This window comes from Phascolarctos cinereus, unplaced genomic scaffold (assembly GCF_003287225.1).
Source record: "Phascolarctos cinereus isolate Bilbo 61053 unplaced genomic scaffold, phaCin_HiC Scaffold_2;HRSCAF=192, whole genome shotgun sequence".
Taxonomy (NCBI): Eukaryota; Metazoa; Chordata; class Mammalia; order Diprotodontia; family Phascolarctidae; genus Phascolarctos; species Phascolarctos cinereus.
Window position 1 is genome coordinate 89471844 of NW_027555625.1, and position 19934 is coordinate 89491777.

The 19934-nt window shown below is 35.7% G+C and overlaps 1 protein-coding gene across 2 annotated transcripts in view; it reads right to left on the bottom strand.

Moving 5' to 3' along the window:
• The window catches only part of LRPPRC (leucine rich pentatricopeptide repeat containing), a 112765-nt gene that overhangs the window by 17974 nt on the left and 74857 nt on the right, over positions 1-19934 (bottom strand). For both annotated transcript variants that reach the window (XM_021001242.2, XM_021001243.1), the window contains exons 26-30: positions 16052-16120; positions 15069-15159; positions 9712-9854; positions 9479-9593; positions 4768-4894 (exon numbers count right to left, since the gene is read on the bottom strand). In XM_021001242.2, the coding sequence (XP_020856901.1) occupies positions 4768-4894; positions 9479-9593; positions 9712-9854; positions 15069-15159; positions 16052-16120 (545 nt within the window). The remainder of the gene's footprint in view (positions 1-4767; positions 4895-9478; positions 9594-9711; positions 9855-15068; positions 15160-16051; positions 16121-19934) is intronic.

Consider the following 19934-nt stretch of genomic DNA (forward strand, 5'->3'; position numbering starts at 1 on the left):
TGGCTTATAAGAATCTGAGCACCTTAACAGAGTCAAGATGGATCTTATATACAGAAAGACTGTGGGAGGGATCTAGGAGTAGTCAAGTAGTTTGGGGTGACTGGAGGAGGGGTCTAAGGAGGATCTGGATGGGAGTGGCCCTACTGAGAATTTCTTAATACCCATTTAAAGTGGATGAATGCCATAAAATAATTCCCTTAACACAGTCTCTTCAAAACCCAGGAAAACAGTACAAGTAAAACAGAATAAAGTATCAGAAGATCAATTTACAGTGACTAAAATGTAAAGGAAAACATCTTTGAAAAGAATCAAGAACTCTGAGCAATGTAATAAGCACCCATGTCTTTAGATGGTTTGAAGACAAAACATGGTTTCAAAAAGACAGGGTGGCTCTAGGTGATGTGGTGACAGAGATATTTTCAGACACGACCCTTACAACACATTTGTTTTGACTATAATTTTATTAAAATGGAAGAAGTGAGCATTTTCTAGGGTTGCAGGGCCTAAACAGCAAAGGAAAACAAAAATGATATACCAAATAGAAAAGAACATCAAAGGAACATTTAAAAATACACTTAATTAGACAGAAGTCCAAAAGGGGACAAAGACAAGCAGGGCAATTTTGGTAATAACATTAAATTTAATGCCAATTTTTAAAACAAGCTGTATGTAAGAGATTTTATGATTTCATGTTTGTTGCTGACTTTCTGGCTTATAATATAAATAAATTTTTTAAAAAGTTAAATATTTCAGAAAGAAATGGATGTAGCCTAAAAAAGGGGGGGGGGAGGAGAGAGACAGACAGACACAATAATTAAGAATTTTATTTCATAAAATGAATAGGGAAATTCCTCATGAAACTACTGTGAAAATGGAATGTTATTTTTAAAATAAAAATTACCAGGCTATGGTCATCTACTACTACTAATCAGCATCTATTTAAAAATAAAAAGAGAGGGATAGTAGAGGCAAGAGGAAACAACTTGAACATTCAAAGAGAGAAGGTTGCATTAATAAAGAGTAAATATATCATCACAACAGTAAAAACCCTAAACTACAATGTCCTTTTATTAGTATAATAATAATTTTTATCAAACTCCTAATTTTATAATTTTTATTATGCACTGCTCCTTTAATTCCATTATTATTTTCTCATGATTAATTTAATTTAGCCTAGAGAAATTTTGATTGTGATGCACAGAAAGTATATTTGCATAACAACTGGAACTTTGGCAAAAAGCAAAACAAAACATTTCTCCACCCTATATATTCAGAAGGGTATAACTGAGCTATAACCAGTAATTCTAACAAGGAAAAAAGAAAGTTGCCTTCATTTACATCATTGAAAGGTAGCTGTTACTATTATTGCGGGGGTTCCATTACGAGGCTAGAAGGGTTAAATAACCTTGTGGAAAAAAAAAATTAAAAGAACTATCACTAAAGGTCAACTGTAGCTACAGCACATTAAAAGATAGCAAAGGTATAATAAAAACAAAGATTGAGTTTTTAATTCATAAGAAAAAATCACTGCTCTTAAGGTTGAACAAGTGACATTAAGTAGGTAATTATAGCGACAGACTGCTATTTTATGGATTGTGAGTAACTGTGGCATGGCTGACATTCAGGGCTAGATTATGCTGTCTATGGGGCTGTGGTATCTTGTCACTAGCCTGCAATAGGTCATTTTGGTCAAACCATGTCAGAATAAAGTTACTTCATCAAACTTTTAAAGTCTACATTCCCTTTTTACTGATCTAATCCAACTCCTTGATTTAAGAGATGGAAATTGGAAGTAAAACAATTCGTCCAAGGCTGCAGAGCTCAAAAATGAAAAAAGGAAAGATTGCTGACTCTTCAGTTTTTTTTAAGTAGAGAATGTAAATTAAATGCAAATCTCAAAGACCTATACAAGAATTGCTTCACCATATTATTTCCTCACCTAGTTCTCCAGCACAGTGGAAAAATGGCAAAAAGAAAAGGATCTATAGGAAAAAGGGAGACGGGATAGCTTGCCATTAGAATGGCCTTGGTATTGACATCTGATCTTGATGGAATATGTAGGACAAAGACCATAGTGGTCAGTCCTGCACTGCTGCGAGATAAACTCCATAAAGACGAAAGACAGCAAGGTATAAAATGAGAAAAAAGAGGAGACTGAAGATCAGAGGACTGAGCTTAGAACTATCATACAGACAACAGTGGCTAGTTAACTGTGCAGGATACCTCAGAGACCAACTACTCAAGCTCTCCTGCACTTTTGTTCCTCTTTCTACAAGTGATTTAGGTAACATCACAGTAAACAGGACACAGGAGCCATTACTCTTTCAAAAGATTACAACAGGGAAAAGATGAAGAAACGGCTTTCGAACTCTTTGGGTTTGAGAAGGGGGGGAAGGAAATCAGTCTATACAGTGCCTGCTATGTGGTATTGTGCTTTTAATAACATGCTTTACAATTATTATCTCACTGGATCCTCATAACAACCCTGGGGGCTAGGTAATGTTATTTTCCCCATTTTATACTTGAAGAAACTGGAGCAGATAGAGGTTAAGTGATGTGATCACATCACAAAGCCAGTTAAGTGGGATGCTGGATTTGAACTCAGGTCTTCTTTACTCTAGGCCAGCATTCTATCCACGGCATCACCAGCTGCCATGGAACCCAACACGTCAAGGTGGCATTAACACAGCTGGAAAACAGCTGCACATTTCTCAGCCTCTATTTCTTACATGTTACATTTTCCTAATGGTCTTCTGATATTTTTTTTTCTTTTTGCCTTTTTACCTCACCATGTCATTTCTTAAGACAAAATGCATCTTTCATCATTCCAAGGGTCTTGCATTTCTCATTATTTTGGAGGAAGTACCAAATGAGGCGAATAGGCAACAGTTTTTTTTACTTATTATTTTTGGGGAAAAAATTTACTTCCTTATTTTTAGGTGGTGAAATATATCTGTTTTTTAAAAACATTTATGAGCCACTCATCTTTCTTCAGCCTCAGTAGATTTAAGGAAAATACATTCCAAATGTATGTTTAAAATTTTTATTTTCTGTTTGTCTTGGTCAAATCCTACATGGCTGTCCAAATATCTGTAAAATCTATACATAAAACCTCCCCAGGATATATACTGAGCCAGAACGTTACTGGGAAGTGACTTCTGGATTTGGAAGAGGATTTGAGTTCAAATTCTGGCTCAGCTACTTGCTGTGTAACTAAGCATCACCAGGTGTTAGCAGCTCATCTATAACACTGGGAAGGGGAGAGAAAAAAGTGAGGGAGTAGAGTGGAGAGTGCTGAACTCTGAGATCCCTTTCAATTAAAAAGCTACTATCTGTAACACAAAGACATCCTTTCATCTCATCTACAGAAACATAAAAATCAAAAGGAGACAAATGTATCACAACAGGAGAGAACAAGGTTTCCTTTAAGTATCTGAACATATATAGTTAGCAAGCTTTCGTTTCTTATTTGGGTCTGTGTTACCTCTTCCAAAAGAACACAAGCTTCCTGAAAGCGATGGCTGTTAACTCTTTTGTCTCCGTACTCTCGGTGCCTAGCATGGACTGGAACATACTGGTGATTAATAAAGGCTTGTCAACTAGTTTAGGACATGTTAAGTCAGTAAAAGCACAATTTCTGTAAGCAGAGAGAATAAACTATCTCCTCTTTTTCTATCTCAGTTTGTGACCTTCCTTCTGTGTGCTAAAAGAATATGATTTTTTAAAATTCTGATTTCTGGAAATAAGTAACAGAAAATATCAAAGACCAACTAGGCAAATTTTAATCACAGTTAAAAGTACTCTATTTCTTCTCACACCCAAAGAGGTAAAGATAAAAGAGATATAAATATTCAGCAATGGAGAGTATACCAATCCATGACTCGTGGTTATACATCACTACAGGAAAAAATTTTTTTATTAAAAAGGTGAGCCTTTAAAAAATGACAAAAGACAGAATTATTCATTGTTAGAAGGGCTTCAAGAAGATTAATGCAGATTGATGTAGTTAGTAAACACTTTGGAGTTATGGGAGAAATCATCAAATTGTTCATATCCTTTGAACCAGAGACCCCATGGATAGGCATAAACGTCAAAGTGTTCAAAGACAGAAAGGACCCATATGACAAATATTTGTGGTGGCATATTTTGTGGATTACAGAAAAAAAAAATCAGTAACAAAGTTGATGTCCATAGACTTCAAGCGGCTGGGTAAAATTATGGTCTATAAATGCAATAAAATGTTGTCCTGTCATAAGAAGCAACAAATATGTGAAGACCTGTAGGAACTCAAGTAGCAGTGAGAAGTGGACTCAGAGCAACAATATCTAGAATAACTCATAACATAAACAAAAATAACATGAAAAGATGGCAAAATTCAAGTTATATTCAAGGACCATCCTGGGTTCAGAATAGATGATGAAACTAGCTTTACTTATTTTCAACAGCCTGTTGGATGACTATGGGTATGGAATGGTGCATGTGCTGTCAGAAATGGTCTTTGGTCAACTTTCCTTAACTGCTTTTTTTTGTTACAAAAGCAAGACTCCAAACAGATGCTATATAAGGAAATAAATATGAAAAAGAAACAAGAACTGTTCTAAAACTTCAATTATTTTTTAACCTAGAATCACTCATGTACATGAGGATAACTGAGCAGTAACTCACTATTTGGTCTGTAAGAAAACAGGAAGCTTAAGCATTTTCTTGGGAATCAACTGGTGACATTTAAAAGAAACAAGGAGCAATCATAATCACAAATATACTTACATGTTTTTCACATTCAAGGCTTCATCAAGACTACCAGAAGCCAACAATAATTTTATGACTGTGGAATAAGCAAGTGCAGAAAACACAACATTTTTCTTCTGTGCCTCCAGAAAAATAGCATATGCATCTACAAAGAAACAGGAAACAAGAAAAAGCATCCACAAATGTAATTTCAAATAACTGACAGAAATGGCTTTAAAAAAAAAAAAAGGGTTTTCAGATTTCATCTAAAGAAAAAAAATTTTTTTAAACAAATCCTTTTCATTCTCCTAATCTTCAGGACAAAAATTACCTTTAAAAAAATATACATATGTAAGACAGACCAAATGGATGTATTTAAACCTGAATTCTTTTTTTAAAAAAATTATTCTCATTGTATTTTCATAACTTAGTAAATTATATATCCATGCCAGTATAAAAATAATCCATCAAATTTAGGTCCATCGCTATAATGAGCCAATGTTTCAAAAATCTTGCTAATATTTATTAAACCCCAATCACAAATATATGGTTTAGTCTGAGTGAAGGAAAGGAACCATTTTAAAGCTATCTTTAATCTATAGGTGGGTGGTTACAATAGTCGGAATTGCAGCACAACAGTATTAATGTGAATGTAGCCTACAATTCTGGAATTGGGAGATCAAATTATTTGGCTACGACAGGACTTACACAAAAACATACAATTTTCAAATATACTGATATCTAACAAGTAAACTAAGCAACATTTGTTTGACTGATTAACAGTTTTATTTCACTCGTTCACAATAACTGTCAGTGAATGAAAAGATGTTACCCAAAGAGAAGTAACTACACTTTTCAGTCACTTACTTTTCTCAAATAAAATTGCCTAGCTGTAAACATCCAATTGAGACTCTAATCCACTCTCTACTGTATACAAACACATCACAGTAAAGATGGTGCACAACTGATCTGTCACATATGGCCTTCCACAGACACAAGGCTCTTGTTATCAAATACAGCAGCAAGCACACACAAACTCAGAACTAAACACTAATATTTTAAGAACAATCTAAGCTGATTTGGAGGATTCCTAAGAGAGTATATATTTGCAAGCTTAGAAAGGGTAATGCCACTAAATATGTTCAAACCAGCAATCAAGATCAGGTTCACATCTTTGACCAGAATGAGAAAATGGGGCACCTCCTCAAAAGGCCGTTCAGCTCATCTTTGCCGGAAAAAAGGCAGTAAAGGGCAGTAAAGACAAGTCCAAGAACAAATCAGAAATGTTACAACTTATCATTTCAAAGAGTATAAAAACTTATATATAACTAGTAAGTTTAAAAACTGGGTTTGAACATTTTATTTCACTCAACATCTGGAAATGACTGGGCTACAATAGGTACCTACATTTCTTATATCACATATACATTAATGTTCAATGAACATTATTATGATTATTAAGTTACTGTAGAAAAACTGTTATTTGTGAAAAACACTGTATATTCTACAGCTAGCCAGAGGCAGATTATGAGCACTACTCACTCACCCCAAAAAGTGAACAGATAAAGCTTATTTCAATCATTTGACAAATATCATATTTCACAGACGGCTATAGTAATAAATTAAGGTGAAAATAAAAGCTGAATCTTAAAAATAAAGCAGATATTCCCTCATATAGTTACTGAAGTACTCTATTTTTTACTCTACAAATGAGATTTTGTGTTCAATAAAATATATGTAGAATATTGCAATATTGCATTTCTAAGAGATATCATCATTTTATTGCAAATCATTCCCTTACAATTATAAAAGCTACTGCTGAGCTTCTCTTATGGCTCTATGAATCATGATATATCACAGGTGAAGACAGTGTTTATAAAATAGTGGGTTTCAGAAAAAATACTATGAAACTCTATACTGCATTTTTTTATATCGCTGTACACTCTTTGGTACATGAAATAATTTTAAAATTCAATTTTACAATTCAGTATCTAAGGCATTTGCTAATTCCTAAGAAAGTTCAGTAAAATTGCATATTATACAAGGAAAATAAGATATTTTTAATTGACCTAGAATAATTAATAAGAATAGTCATTGATTGCTATCTTGTAAAACTTTAAAAACTAGACAAAAACAGAGTCCAAAGTTACTAAAATTACCACCTTTTGGTGAAAAATTATCATGTCTCTACCAAATGTATTTTTCAAAAGACTGCTGATGTATGGATATAATATGTAAACGTAATTTCTAGTAGTGAAACTTATAAATTGTTACATAAAAAAATTTCAATTTGCAAAGCAGCTATATTTGGCACAAATTTTTTTTTGCTCGTTTTGCTATGTGTACAAGGCAGCTATTGATTTGCGAAAACTAAGCTGGGTGAATGAGTTTTAAAAATTAATTAACCTGCATTATCTACCACTCTGCCTATAAGAATGGAGTTTCAAATAGCACGTTATTATTAAATTAATTGTGGCTGGGATAACAAGAGTTTAAAATTTTTTTTATATAAACTTCCCAGAATACTATGCTCTATTATAGTCACATTAAACTTATATGGGTTGTTTACATAAACCTAACAATTTAATGTTTTAATATTTCCTTTTAATATGATACATTTCACAATAGTTGAAGAATTTTTTTTAGAACGTTCAAGTTAAGTGGTCAAAGGATATGAAGGAACAAATTCTTAAAAGAACTGCAAATTTTTAGCAATCACATAAAAGACTGCTCCAAATTAACGGTAAGAGAAACGTAGATCAAAACTCAAGTTTTAGTGCCTAAACTGGCAAAAATGACAAAAAATGGAGTATTGTGGAAGAATAAGAATATCCATAAACAAATGGTCATAACTGGTTTAATCATTTTGGAAAGTGATTAGGAGTTATGAAAAAAAGTGATTAAAATGACAGCACCTTCTTACCCTGGGGATTCTACTGAAAAGAAGTTAGCCCCAAAAGTCAAATAAAGGTCTCAGAACCACCCAAACGATATAATATTTGGAAAGTACTCAGCACAGTGCCAGGCATGTAGCAGGCTTCATAAAATGCTTATCCTCTTCTCCTTTCCAAAATATTCATAGCCACATTCATTGTAATAATAAAGAACTGGAAAACAGAGATGTCAGTTGTTTGGGAATATGGCAACCAAATGTAGTATAGGAAAAGAAGGAAATATTACTACATAGTAAGAAATGGAATATGAAGAATTAAGAAAAGCACAGGACATCTAAATTGAAGGAGAGTGAAGTAAGCAGAACCGGGAGAATATAAAGGAGAAAAAAAAAAGTAAATTTAAATCTGTCATTACAATGATCAAGCCTGGCTCCAGAGAAGAAATGAGAAAATACACCTCCCACACTATTGGGTCCGGAACAATTTCATACAATTTCCCTAGATTCCTTTCCCATTTTCCCTAAACACCCTTTTATACTTTTTTTTTTTGGCTTTTGCTAGGCAATGGGGTTAAGTGACTTGCCCAGGGTCACACAGCTAGTAAATGTCAAGTCTCTGAGGCCAGACTTGAACTTAGGTCCTCACGACTCCAGGGCCACCTAACTGCCCCAACTTTTTCTGTTTTTAAACAAAGAATGGGTCACTGGGTAGGGGAAGAATGAATTCAGAAATGAAACTGATATAAAATATATATAAATAAAAAAATCCTTGAGAATTTAAAAGGGTGGGGGAGGATTTTAAATGAGCTGTTAACAACCTCCTATTTATCAATTCATCACTCTCTACATCCAATCAAATGCATCTTTTCCATTAAAGTCTTTGTTGATTTTTACCCACTCTCTCCATTCACAAGGCCATCACCTTACTTGTACATTTGAACCTTATGGCCTCTTCCTAAAACACAGTAACAGTTTCCTCACTGTTCTTCCTAAAAACAGATCCTCCAGTCTACAATTCACCCTTCACACAACCAGAGAATTAATACTTTGCTTATATTCCCCTATCATACACTTTCTGGCTCTTTCTACTTGGATGGAAGTTTCCCTGAAGGCTGGGCCTTAGGCCTCAAGTGAATTCTCAGGGAACCAAACTGGCCACAGCTAGATAGCAGTCCTCTTTGCTAAAGGCCTGGTGGATCCACACACATGCTGGCATCCAGTTACCTCTGTTCCTCAGTCCTCTGGCTGAGCTGTTATAACAAAGAATGCTTCCTCTTTTTCCTCCTCTGAACAAATTATATTCATTCCTTCAGGCCTCATGCATATCTGTCTACTCTTCTCTCTTAATAGTCTCTACCACTGAGAATTCTACAGTTCTCGTGACTTGAATAACCTAAATCCCAATTTGTAGAACTCTTTTCTGAATCTGAATTCTAAAGCATCTAATTGATGGAGTAGATTTTCAATTACATATTTCAGAACAACTCATATTCAGTACATCTAAAAGTGAAGCATCATTACCCCTATAAAACAAGGTGCCCTGCACCTACCATTCTTTTTTCAGCTCAAAGTTTGCTCTTCTGGTCACCTCAAAATAATAATTCACTCTCACTGCCCTTCAAATACCTACTCAGCAAGCCTGACCAAATCTTCTTTCACAGAGCCCCAAAAGATCAGAGGGCAAATTAGGTGTGCAATAGTCTACACATCAATGTCAGGAGAGCTGAACGAGGTGGGAGGAAAAGCCTGTGAGAACAAAGGCAATGATACTATCGCTAAGATTTGGGGGCTGATAGTTGGTGTTCTGTGCAAGGATTTAAAGTACTGCTATGTAGCTGAAGAGAGGTATTTCTTTACCTTCGCTTTTCTTCTTCTGGCATGCACTCATTAGCTCTTTCTTTAAGACTGCTTCTGGGGAGAGGGGTAGTGCGCTGTGGTGAGGATCAGGTTCAAGTGGGTCATCATACCACAACTGAAAAACAAAATGATTCAGTTTATTTTTTAAAAAGAACATGTCTATAATATTTAGATCTACCATGTTCTATAATGAATACATTTTTTTTAAAGAAAAACTGCTCTCCTCAAATTACCGTGGGTATATCAAATGGAACATTCTGATTGTTATTTCTGAGGATTTCACCCAACAATTTCAATGTCTTCTGACGAGGAATAATATTTTCTTCTTGCATTTTATTCCAAACAGCATCAGCTCTCTGCCAGTCATTATTTTCCTCTGCAAAATATGATTGGGTTTTGATGTCAAATAAGTTCAAAAGCACAAATGTCCAAGTGATGCAAATAAATAGGTCTAATTTTTAATAAGGATACAGACTTTTTAGTCAAGGCTATCATACATTAAAGGAAGTAATGTTGAAATCTATAGATTTAGATACTTGATAGTACCTTCAAGATTTGTTCTTAGCAGTACCATTTAATCAGAAGTCTTCGATTTGCATTTCAAAACAAGTGACACAGAAATCATACATAAGCCACGTAAGCAATGAGGATGTAATGCACATTATACATACTACTGTGACTATTATCATGTCATAGTTACTATAGCTCAAACATATGCAGCATCTTCATGATTACAAAGCATTTTTTTTATGACAACTTTGTAAAATCATCCTGTGGAATAACAGAGATGGTACATTGGGTCATTTAGTCCTAGACAGAGGAACATAAGTATCTCTGAGAAATTCAATGATTTGCCTAATGTTATAAAGCTTAGAAGTACTAATACTAGTACTCAACACAAAAGCCAATGCTCTTACCATTATGCCAAACTGCCATTCTCAAGACAAAAGAATTCACACATGTCGTTTAAGGAAATAATTGTTTTTAATCAAGAAACCATTTCCCCTGATCAAAGTAGGGGATTCTTACAAGTTAAGATGATTAAATGTATCTCCTTCTACCCCAACGTACATCTCTAGAATTATATCTTCCTTGGCATAGAAACAAATAACTGGGAAGGAATTTAGAAATCAACTTTCTAAAGTCAATAAGAGACTTGGTGAGCCTTATAATCAATTACATATATGATGGGAGGTTTTGAGAGGAAGAGGAGAAAGTCAAAATAGGCAAATGGCTCTGTCTTTCAATATCTACAGCAATCTTATTACCGGACATTATAAAAAGAAAAAAGATTGTTTCAAGTCTACTTACTCTATTCTGAGAATTATGTTTACATATGACCTTTGCTTATGTATTTAATTCAAAAGTCCATAAGTGAAATTAAATTCTGTAAGAAGTGACCATTTCTCATGCAAGCCTGCTTAATAACTTTTGGTATACAATAGATCACTATATGAAGCACATAATACATTAAGGGTCTAAAATAATGGAAACTAGTCAAGTGGTTTATTGTGTTGAAGATGACATAAAGATGCAAACCTTTTCCACTTATTTAAGTAGCTAGAATTGGCTGTGTCTTTTCTTGTTGACTGATGATCTGTATGACAGAATTTAATAAATTCTGGCCTATATTTCTTGTCTCAGCAGACATGGCTTGTCAAACTGAGCAACTGGCTGGTGGGTTCTATTTGCATTGGGAAGTAGGATTCCCTCCTGAAATGACATTGTTTCTTAAGTTTGCTTTAGTATGATAAAACAATTATCCATGGAAGCAGAAATTAAATACCAATTAAAACTTATGCAGTCTACAAATCGAACTAAAAATAAATTTTAAAAAACAGCTAACATTTATATAGTGCTTACTATGTGCCAGCTGCCATGTGCTAAGGGATCATAAGCATCATCTCATTTGTTCCCCAGGGAGTAGGTGCTATTAGTATCTCCATTTTACAAATGAGGAAATTGAGGCAAATAGAGACAGAGTGACTTGCAAAGGTTCAAAAACTGGTTTTGAAGTGAGGTCTTCCTGACTCCAGGCTCACTGCCACCAGCTACCCAATAGTAAGAAATATTCCTCTACCAGGTTATGCCTTAGTCCTTACCAAATACCTCTTTCTTAACAAGAGTTAATATCCATGCTGATTGCTTCAGCCGACAATATCACTCATACTTAGCACATCATCACTGACTTCCTAGTAACTACTAACACATAGTGACATAACCCATAATTGAGCTATGGCAATGGGATGAGATTTCCTGTTTGAAATGAACAAAAAGAATAAATCAGCAAACCTATGTTAAATGCTTATTATGTGCCAGGAGCTCTGCCCGGTGCTAGGGATACAAAAAATAAACAAAACAGCCCCTGCCCTTAAGGAGCTTACATTCTTATGGGAGAAACAACATGAATATAAGTACGTAAGATACAGAGTAGATGTAATGCAACCTTCTTCTGAACCTATCTTTTATGCATCTAGTTATGTGTATGTCATTTGTCCCATTAGAATGCCAGTTCCTTGAGGACAGGGACTATTTTTGCCTTTCTTTGTATCTCCAGAGATTATCATTAATGACAAGTACATAATAAATACTTGTGGTCTGCCTGCTGCACCCACAGTGGTGGAGACAGGGAAAGGTCTCCAACAGAAAATGGCAAATGAACTGAGTTTTGACATATGAAGCAGAAGTTAGGAGGAAGGGCATATAACGGTATGGAATGCCAGTGCATGGAGATGGGAAATGGTGTGTAACATGTAAGACCCAAGAGTCCAGTTTGACCAAGGGGAAAAGAACCCCCAAATCCAAAAGTATTAAATAAATCTGTGGCTGCTGAAGAGCTACCAGTAATCTTTGAGGGGTTAGAGAAACTATTCCTATCCTTGCCTCAATACTGGAAACTGGCAAGAGTTGATTTTTCAAAAGAGGAGGAAGGAATAAGTTTACTGAAATTAAAAGCCAAAAAGCTTAACATCAATTACTGGCATGTTATTATGAGTTGGTTTTGGAGTTTATATTCTTAGGGAAGGATTACTACAATATTGATCATTACTGAGTTAGCATGGATCAACAAGCACTAGTTAATGATATTTTCATTTTTTCTATAGAGTTACAAGATTGGTGAGTCATGGAAATGTTGCAGACACTGCTAATCTAACATTGGCTCATAACATCCTAGTAGACAAAACAAATAACTAGAAGACAGTATAACTAAGTATATTTGGAAGTGATGTAAAGGAGTAGTGATTAATGGATTGACAGGGGAGAAGTCTAGTTAAGAGTGTTGAGAGCTTTGTTAACCTTACATATTTACCAGTGATTTGGACTAAGACAATAAAAAAAATCTATAAAAGGAACATCTAAAGTGAATACCTTGGAAGGCAGAATCAGGACACAAAGAGATCTTGATGGACTAGACCAAATGGCCAAAGATAGTAAGAGGAAACTGAACAAGGACATATGCCAAAGTCAGCAACAGGCCTAAACAAATCAACTGTACAAGAAGAAAATGAGCAATGTGTGTGTAGGCCCTGAAGTCAAGAAGACGTGAGTTCAAATCTGGCCTCAGACCAAACACTTGACACTTACTAGCTGTGAGACCCTGGGAAAGTCACCTCAATTGCTTTAAAAAAAATTCAGGAGAAAACCACCTGGATATTTTAACTGATTACCCCCCCAATCTATTATGGTCTTAAGTCTGCATCAATACAAAGAACACATTAACTAACAAACATGGTTCTAGTTGTGATCTAACCTGCCTGGGTGAGATCACATGTTTGTAATAATAGATTTATCATATATATTTATCATAACATATATTTATAATTTGCCTCTCTGAAACTTCGATAGATTGGTCATAGTGGAGACCACATCTAATCCTACTTCCATAAAAATCACTCAAATAATACTTGAAGATAGTAATAATAGTTCATGATGGTATAATTCTGGACATCATATTTCTGTAAGAAAAAGGATAAGATGAAGTGAGAGTCTACAGAGTAGAGCAATTTAAAAACTACTTATATGAAGATGGTGGAATTTGAGACCTGGAAAGAACTGAATGGTCATCAAATCAGCCCACAGAAAAAAAGGATATGCCACAATAACATTTTTCAATGAATGATCATCCAGTGCTTGCATGAAGATCACCTCTAAGGAGGAGGAACCCACTGCCTCTTGAATTAGCCCATTCCACTGTGGGATGATTCTAATTTCTACCAATTGATTTTTAACTAACATCAAGATTAAACTGCTCCTGGTCCTGCCTTGTGGGGCCAAATGGAAGAAATCTAGTCCCCTCCTCTATCTACATGACAGACTTATTTAAAAACTTGAATATACCTATCATATCCTTTTTGAGTTTTCTTTTTTCCAAACCAAACCTGACCAGCTCCTCCAACCATTGCTCATGACATAATCTCAAGACCCTTCACCATCCTGGCTATCCTCCTCTGGACATTTTCCAGCTTATCAATGTCTTTAAATTGTGGCACATAAGACAATACAATATTGCAGACAAATTCTGACAGGAGCAGCTATGCCGCTCTTAATGTGGATCAATATCTCCCTAGCTTTTTAGACTGCTACACCACTGTGACTGACTCATGCTGAATTTGCAGTCCACTAAATCCTCAATATTTTTTGGCTGAAGGCGTCTCGTGTGTTGAGAGATTAGGCCCAGTTATGCATGGTTCAAAAAAGTAGAATTAACATATATAGAAGATACAGAAAGATCTGATTTCAATAAATGGTAAAAACTTCTTGACAATGGCAGCTATTCAGAAATGGACAACCTGGGTAGGTCATTATATAATAAACTGTCCATCACTGGAAGTCAGAGGATCAAGACCTAAATGAAATTACAGACCATCTAGTTTAACATCCTCATTTTACAGATGAAGAAAAGAAAGCCCATGAAGATTAAGAACCTGGGCCAAAACTACAGCGGCAAAGAAGTACAGTGAACCCCTAGTTCCTCAATTTGAAATCCAGCATTCTTTCCATTACCTCTCTGAAGCAATACTAGTTGAAGATATTGTAAGGAAAGAGCAAAATGAACCTGATAAATAAGAGTTCAAAAAGAGAGCAGCATCAATAACTTTATTGCTAATTCCTATAGTTCTTTCAGAGAGCCCAGCCTAGAAGTATAGTGATCCCTCAAGGTTCTGCTCCCAATTTTAATCAGCATAGAAGCTTCAACCTGCTCCATTTTTCCAACCTAGTCTTCACTGCCTTCCTTAGGAAGCACAGTGGCTGTCCACTCCCCCAAGTACAGAAATATTGGTGCCAGACTTAGTGCAAACCCTCAACTGACTTCAGCCCAACTGTAGGTACCAACTCTGGAATTCAAACAATTCAATAGCCCCAGTAGCAGAGCCTGCACCACCATGTCGCCAAACTAATTAGTTTTTAATGCAAGGCTCTGACTACTAAATACAGCATGTCAAAAGATTCTGCTTCCCTACTGCTAATCTAAGGTTTTAGTTGCAAAACAAAATACAAAAACAAACAAAAATCCCCAAAAAACCCCCCAAAACATAAAAAATAAGGATATTTCAAAGCAAAATACAGGCAAGATTATTGAATTACTTACTGCAGAGTGTCAAAAGATTGTAGTACATTTGGTCTCTGTCACATTCAAATAGTTTCTGTGTCAAATTGACCAATTTCTCCAGAATTTCAACCTTAAAATCATGGAATAACAGATTATGTCTTGATGGCTATATAAAATCTTTTTTTTTTTAAACACAAAAGGTCTATAAATTCTAAAACAGAAATCCCTGACAAATCCTCAACAATATTTGGTAACACAAATGAAATCAATTCTCAGTTACTTAAGAAAAACAATCGTTTCTGTTAGGCTTTACCCCACACCCTCCATTAGGCTGATAGCACACTGCAGAAAATGGGTCCATACCAACTTCTCAGAGTTGAAACAAGCAGCTGGGTAGTACTCAAGAGCTCTAAGACAATGCACGGATATAGTTAAAAAGTTAACTAAACTAATTACATTGTAATTAAAAAATCCCACCCTAAATGTCCCTAACCACTCTGCCCATACCCAGTCTACTGTTTTAGTTGATAAGAAGGTAGCGTATATCACAGAACAGTTGAAGAGAAATTCTACCAGACAGGAAGAATTTTCTTTAAAATCTCTAGTAGACTGAGGGGGCTGCAATAATTTTAGGCTGTCAAATCAGTGGGGTAAGAAAATCAACCTGGCATTAATGGATGAATACCAATTTAGGACCATGGCTGTAGTTTTCTAAAATTCTCCAATAATGGTAAGTGATGATAGGTCATTTTTAGATGCGTTATTCCACAGATATTGTCTCCATTTTACATTAGGCTCAAAATGGTTTGGGGGCTTGATGACAGTCCCATAACTAATAAGATAAGTGCCCGAGCTGGGATTTGTACTCAGTGTTTTCTTGACTCCAAATCCTGGACTCTTTCTATTCCATCACACGGATCCTAGGAAATCAGAGAACTTCAGCTCATGGTCACCTATGTGCCATTTTTAGGGAACAAGAGAAGATGAAACAGTTCAGAAATAAATCACTAATAAACACAAACCTGGTTATTTGAAATGCATCTTTCACAAAACCACTGAAGTTTCCCAGGACGAGCTCTAATGCCAGGAGTCTGCAAAATAAAATATCTAAAGTGAGCAATTCAATAAGGCCTTGTTCTTCAAAGATACACATTTATCATTCTTCACCACATTTCTCCTACCACCCTCAACCATCAAAAATCAAACACAAACCACCAAACCAAAACAAAGAAACCCTACTATCCTCGTGAAATCAACCTAGAGTTATATACAACAGCTATGCTCTTCAGTACTTTGTTTTGAAACTACGAAATGTTTTCACATAAGTCTCTGTTGTCAAAAGAACATCTATCTCAGATGAATAAAAAATGTCTTATGCTTCTGTGATGGTCCAGGGTCTCCTGGCATCTTAGTGAATTTCAAAACACTACAAGTAGAAATCTGAAATGGAAATAGACTATGATGAATGAACCTAAAAAAGTATTAATGCTAAGCAAGATCTGAGTAAAATTCTCAATGTTGAGTTACCACCTAATTAAAATACTAAACTTGCTACCTATCTTTCCTGATCTGTTGAATAGATAGTAAGTAAAAACAATTATTATAATAAAAAGATTGTCATATTTGCTTTTATCTGGGCCAGTTTGTCTTAAAACATTCCATATTTGCAAGTATTGGGTATATTTTTTGCAAGGAAAAAAAACTGAATAAAAAACATAAGGGACTAAAATGTGCTTGTAAAATGCATTCAGTTTATAGGCAAAAAATCTAGACACATCTACTTTTTAATATAAGTATGGCCTCAAAGAAAAAAAAATACCAATTCACCTTAAAATCCCAGGCTTACCACAAAATAAACTGTGAACTTAATATCCCAGAATGATGCTCATCACCTCAAATGACGCTTCACAAATACCAAAATAAGCACACCTACAGAATAACACAGGAAAAATATATCCCCAATTCTCTTTACCTTAGAACATGTGTAAAAGAGCTGTATTCTTTTAGCACTTGTTAGGAGTCAATAAAGGGAGAGGATACAAGCTCAGAACACAGGCACAAATTGATTACAGAGAATGGAAAGTTTTAATTTCTCTCAGAAAGATCAGTGGTGTGCTGTGAGCACTACATTCATAAAGGGTTTGTGTGCCCAAGTTAGTGTATATGTTAGTTAAGAAGGCAATGGGATGCGGTAGCTAATATGAGAAGGAATTGCCTATTCAAAGTTGGGTGACTCTTCTTTGTTTCAACTAAGCCCAAGATTTGCCCTCCTTTTTTCTAACCTTTCAAAGAAAAAATGAAAAAACTCCAATGAGAAAAAAATAACTGAGCAGGTCAAAAAGCTGATGTTTATACTTTGAAGTTGGTATCCTTGCTTGGTATTGTATTTTCAAAGAAGCTCAGAAAATGTTGTAACGGTCAGTGTTGGCAGGGAACAATTTTTCCATACCTTTTATCCCCTAAGTTTATGAGTCCCCACCTCAAATATTCAAAATAACAGAAAGATATCTTTAGGGTAAATCTTAGCCCAGCAGGTTTCACAACTTTATGAACACTCAGGCAAAACTATCCTTCTCCACTAATTTCTGAAAACCAAATTAACTTCCAATCCCTTTCTTCCTCCAAACACAACGTTTGGGACAAAAATTTGAACTTTATAAGGACCTAATTTCATGTCTATTTCACACTTGGAATATAAAACATGTATTGATCAATGGAATTCTTCTAACATAAACAATTTTATTACATAAAAGCAATCACCAAAAGGTCCCACAGGTAACCCCTGCACAGCCTTGTTTCCATTCCTAACAGAATTGGAATAGAAAAGCACAGAGATGGAGGGAGGGACAAAAACATATGGACAGTTTAGAGTATGTCCAAAAACCTAGACTTTATTCTGCACAGAATGAGGGGCCCCTGGAATGACATAATCAGAGCTAGGCAACAGGAGTATCTAGGTAGCAGCATAAAAGAGGCCAACAAGCAGGAAATCATTTAGAAGGTAATTACAATGAGATAGGAAGGTCCTCGATCATATCACTTCTTCTGGGAGCAACAAACATCGAAGTTTCTACCATGGCTTCCCTGCCTCAGCTGACTTCCCACCTTGGAACTTTCTTCCACAGCTGTGGACTCTTTCTACTTTCATTAATCAGTTCCTCTCTCAGTCTCCATTCTGGACACCGCCCACTCCACCCCTCAGCCCGGCCTGCTTCAGCTTCCACAATTTTTCAGCTTTGACCCCATCTAGACCCCATTCTTAAACCTCCCAGTCACTCCCCATCAAGATCCTTCCTAGATCTTTCCCACAGTCTTTCTGTATATAAGGTCCATCTTGTCTCTATTAAGGTGCTCAGATTCTTAAAATCTAGCCAATAGCTCACTAATATTCAGATTCCTTAAGAGTCTGGCCAATATGAAGGATGTTCTAATAGACCTTATCTTTGGCTGAAAAAAAAAAAGAAGAAAAGAAATAGAGATCACTCCAGCTGTATGCTAGGTATGCTTGGCATTGGGATATGAATACACTGTTCTCAAAAGAATTGTAACCTATTAAAACCATGTGAAAGAGTCTGCTAAATCACAAACAATAAGGGAAATGCAAATCAAAATTACTGAGGTTTTACCTCCTAGCTAGAAAAGTGGCAATGATGACAAAAGATGGGGATGATCACTGTTGGAGAGGCTGTGGAAAAAATGGACGAAGTAATGAACTGTTGGCAGAGCTGTGAAGTGATCCAAACATTTTGGAAAGGTTTTACAAGTTATATGATGAAAATGACTGAAAAGCATGAACTTTCTGACCCGTACACCTGACTGCTAGGCATATATCCCAAGGAGGTCACTAACAAAAACAAAGGCCCCATTTACCACCAAAACATTTATAGCAGTATTTTTTGTAGTAGCAACAAAACCAGAAACAAAGTAGACACCCATCAACTGGAGACTGGCTAAGCAAGTTGTGGTAAGTGAATTTAAGAGAGTATTAATTGACCTAAGACATCTCCAAAGGCCTCATGATGGAAAATGCTATCCACAAAGAAGAAAGAATTATGGAGTTTGAATGCAGATCGAAGCATACTATTTGCTATTTTTTTCCTTCTGTTGTGTTTTGTTTCTTCTTTCTGTTGGTTCCTCCTATTGGCTCTAATTCGTACTTATCCTACCACTAATGTGAAAATATGTTTAGTAGGAATGTATATGTATAGCAGATTGCGCGACGTTTTGGGGAGGAAGGTGGGAAGGGAAAAGAAAAATTTGAAGCTCAGAAGCTTATGGAAGTGACTGAAAATAATTCAAAATAAATTTTTTTTAAAAAGAGTATTAATTACTGTGTTATAAGAAATGACAGATATGATGAATATAGAAGCAAAGAAACACTTCTGTGAACTCAAATCAGAACCATGAAAACAATAAAAAACACTGAAATGGAGGAAATTAACAACAAACAAAATAATGCCGTGAAATAATCATGACCAAACCATTAAAGAAAATTAGTGGAAGCAACCCAGACTAGTTCTCTTACATAGCTCCTCCAACCAAGATCAAACCAGGACATTAGGGCAAGCAAGAATCAGGAAATCCAAAGAGAATGCCTAATTCAACAGGGAGACACAACCAAAGGCTTGCAGGGATTGGGGAAGTTCTTGACTAGGAAGGCTCATGTAAGGAATAGGCTGAGGGACTACAGGGCTGTGAACCAGCACAGCAAAGAGCAAGTATAGATGGGGCCTGGGGCTCTACACTGGCAAGGAGCAGAATAAAGAGTTAGGCAGCAGCTGTGTTTTCCTGGGATTACAGATGGGTCACAGATTGAGCCAGCTCCAATCCAAAGTGCCATGTTATTATCTCTACCTGTAGAACCTTCAAGCTAGATGAGGAAGGGGCTGGTGCCAGCAGTCTACT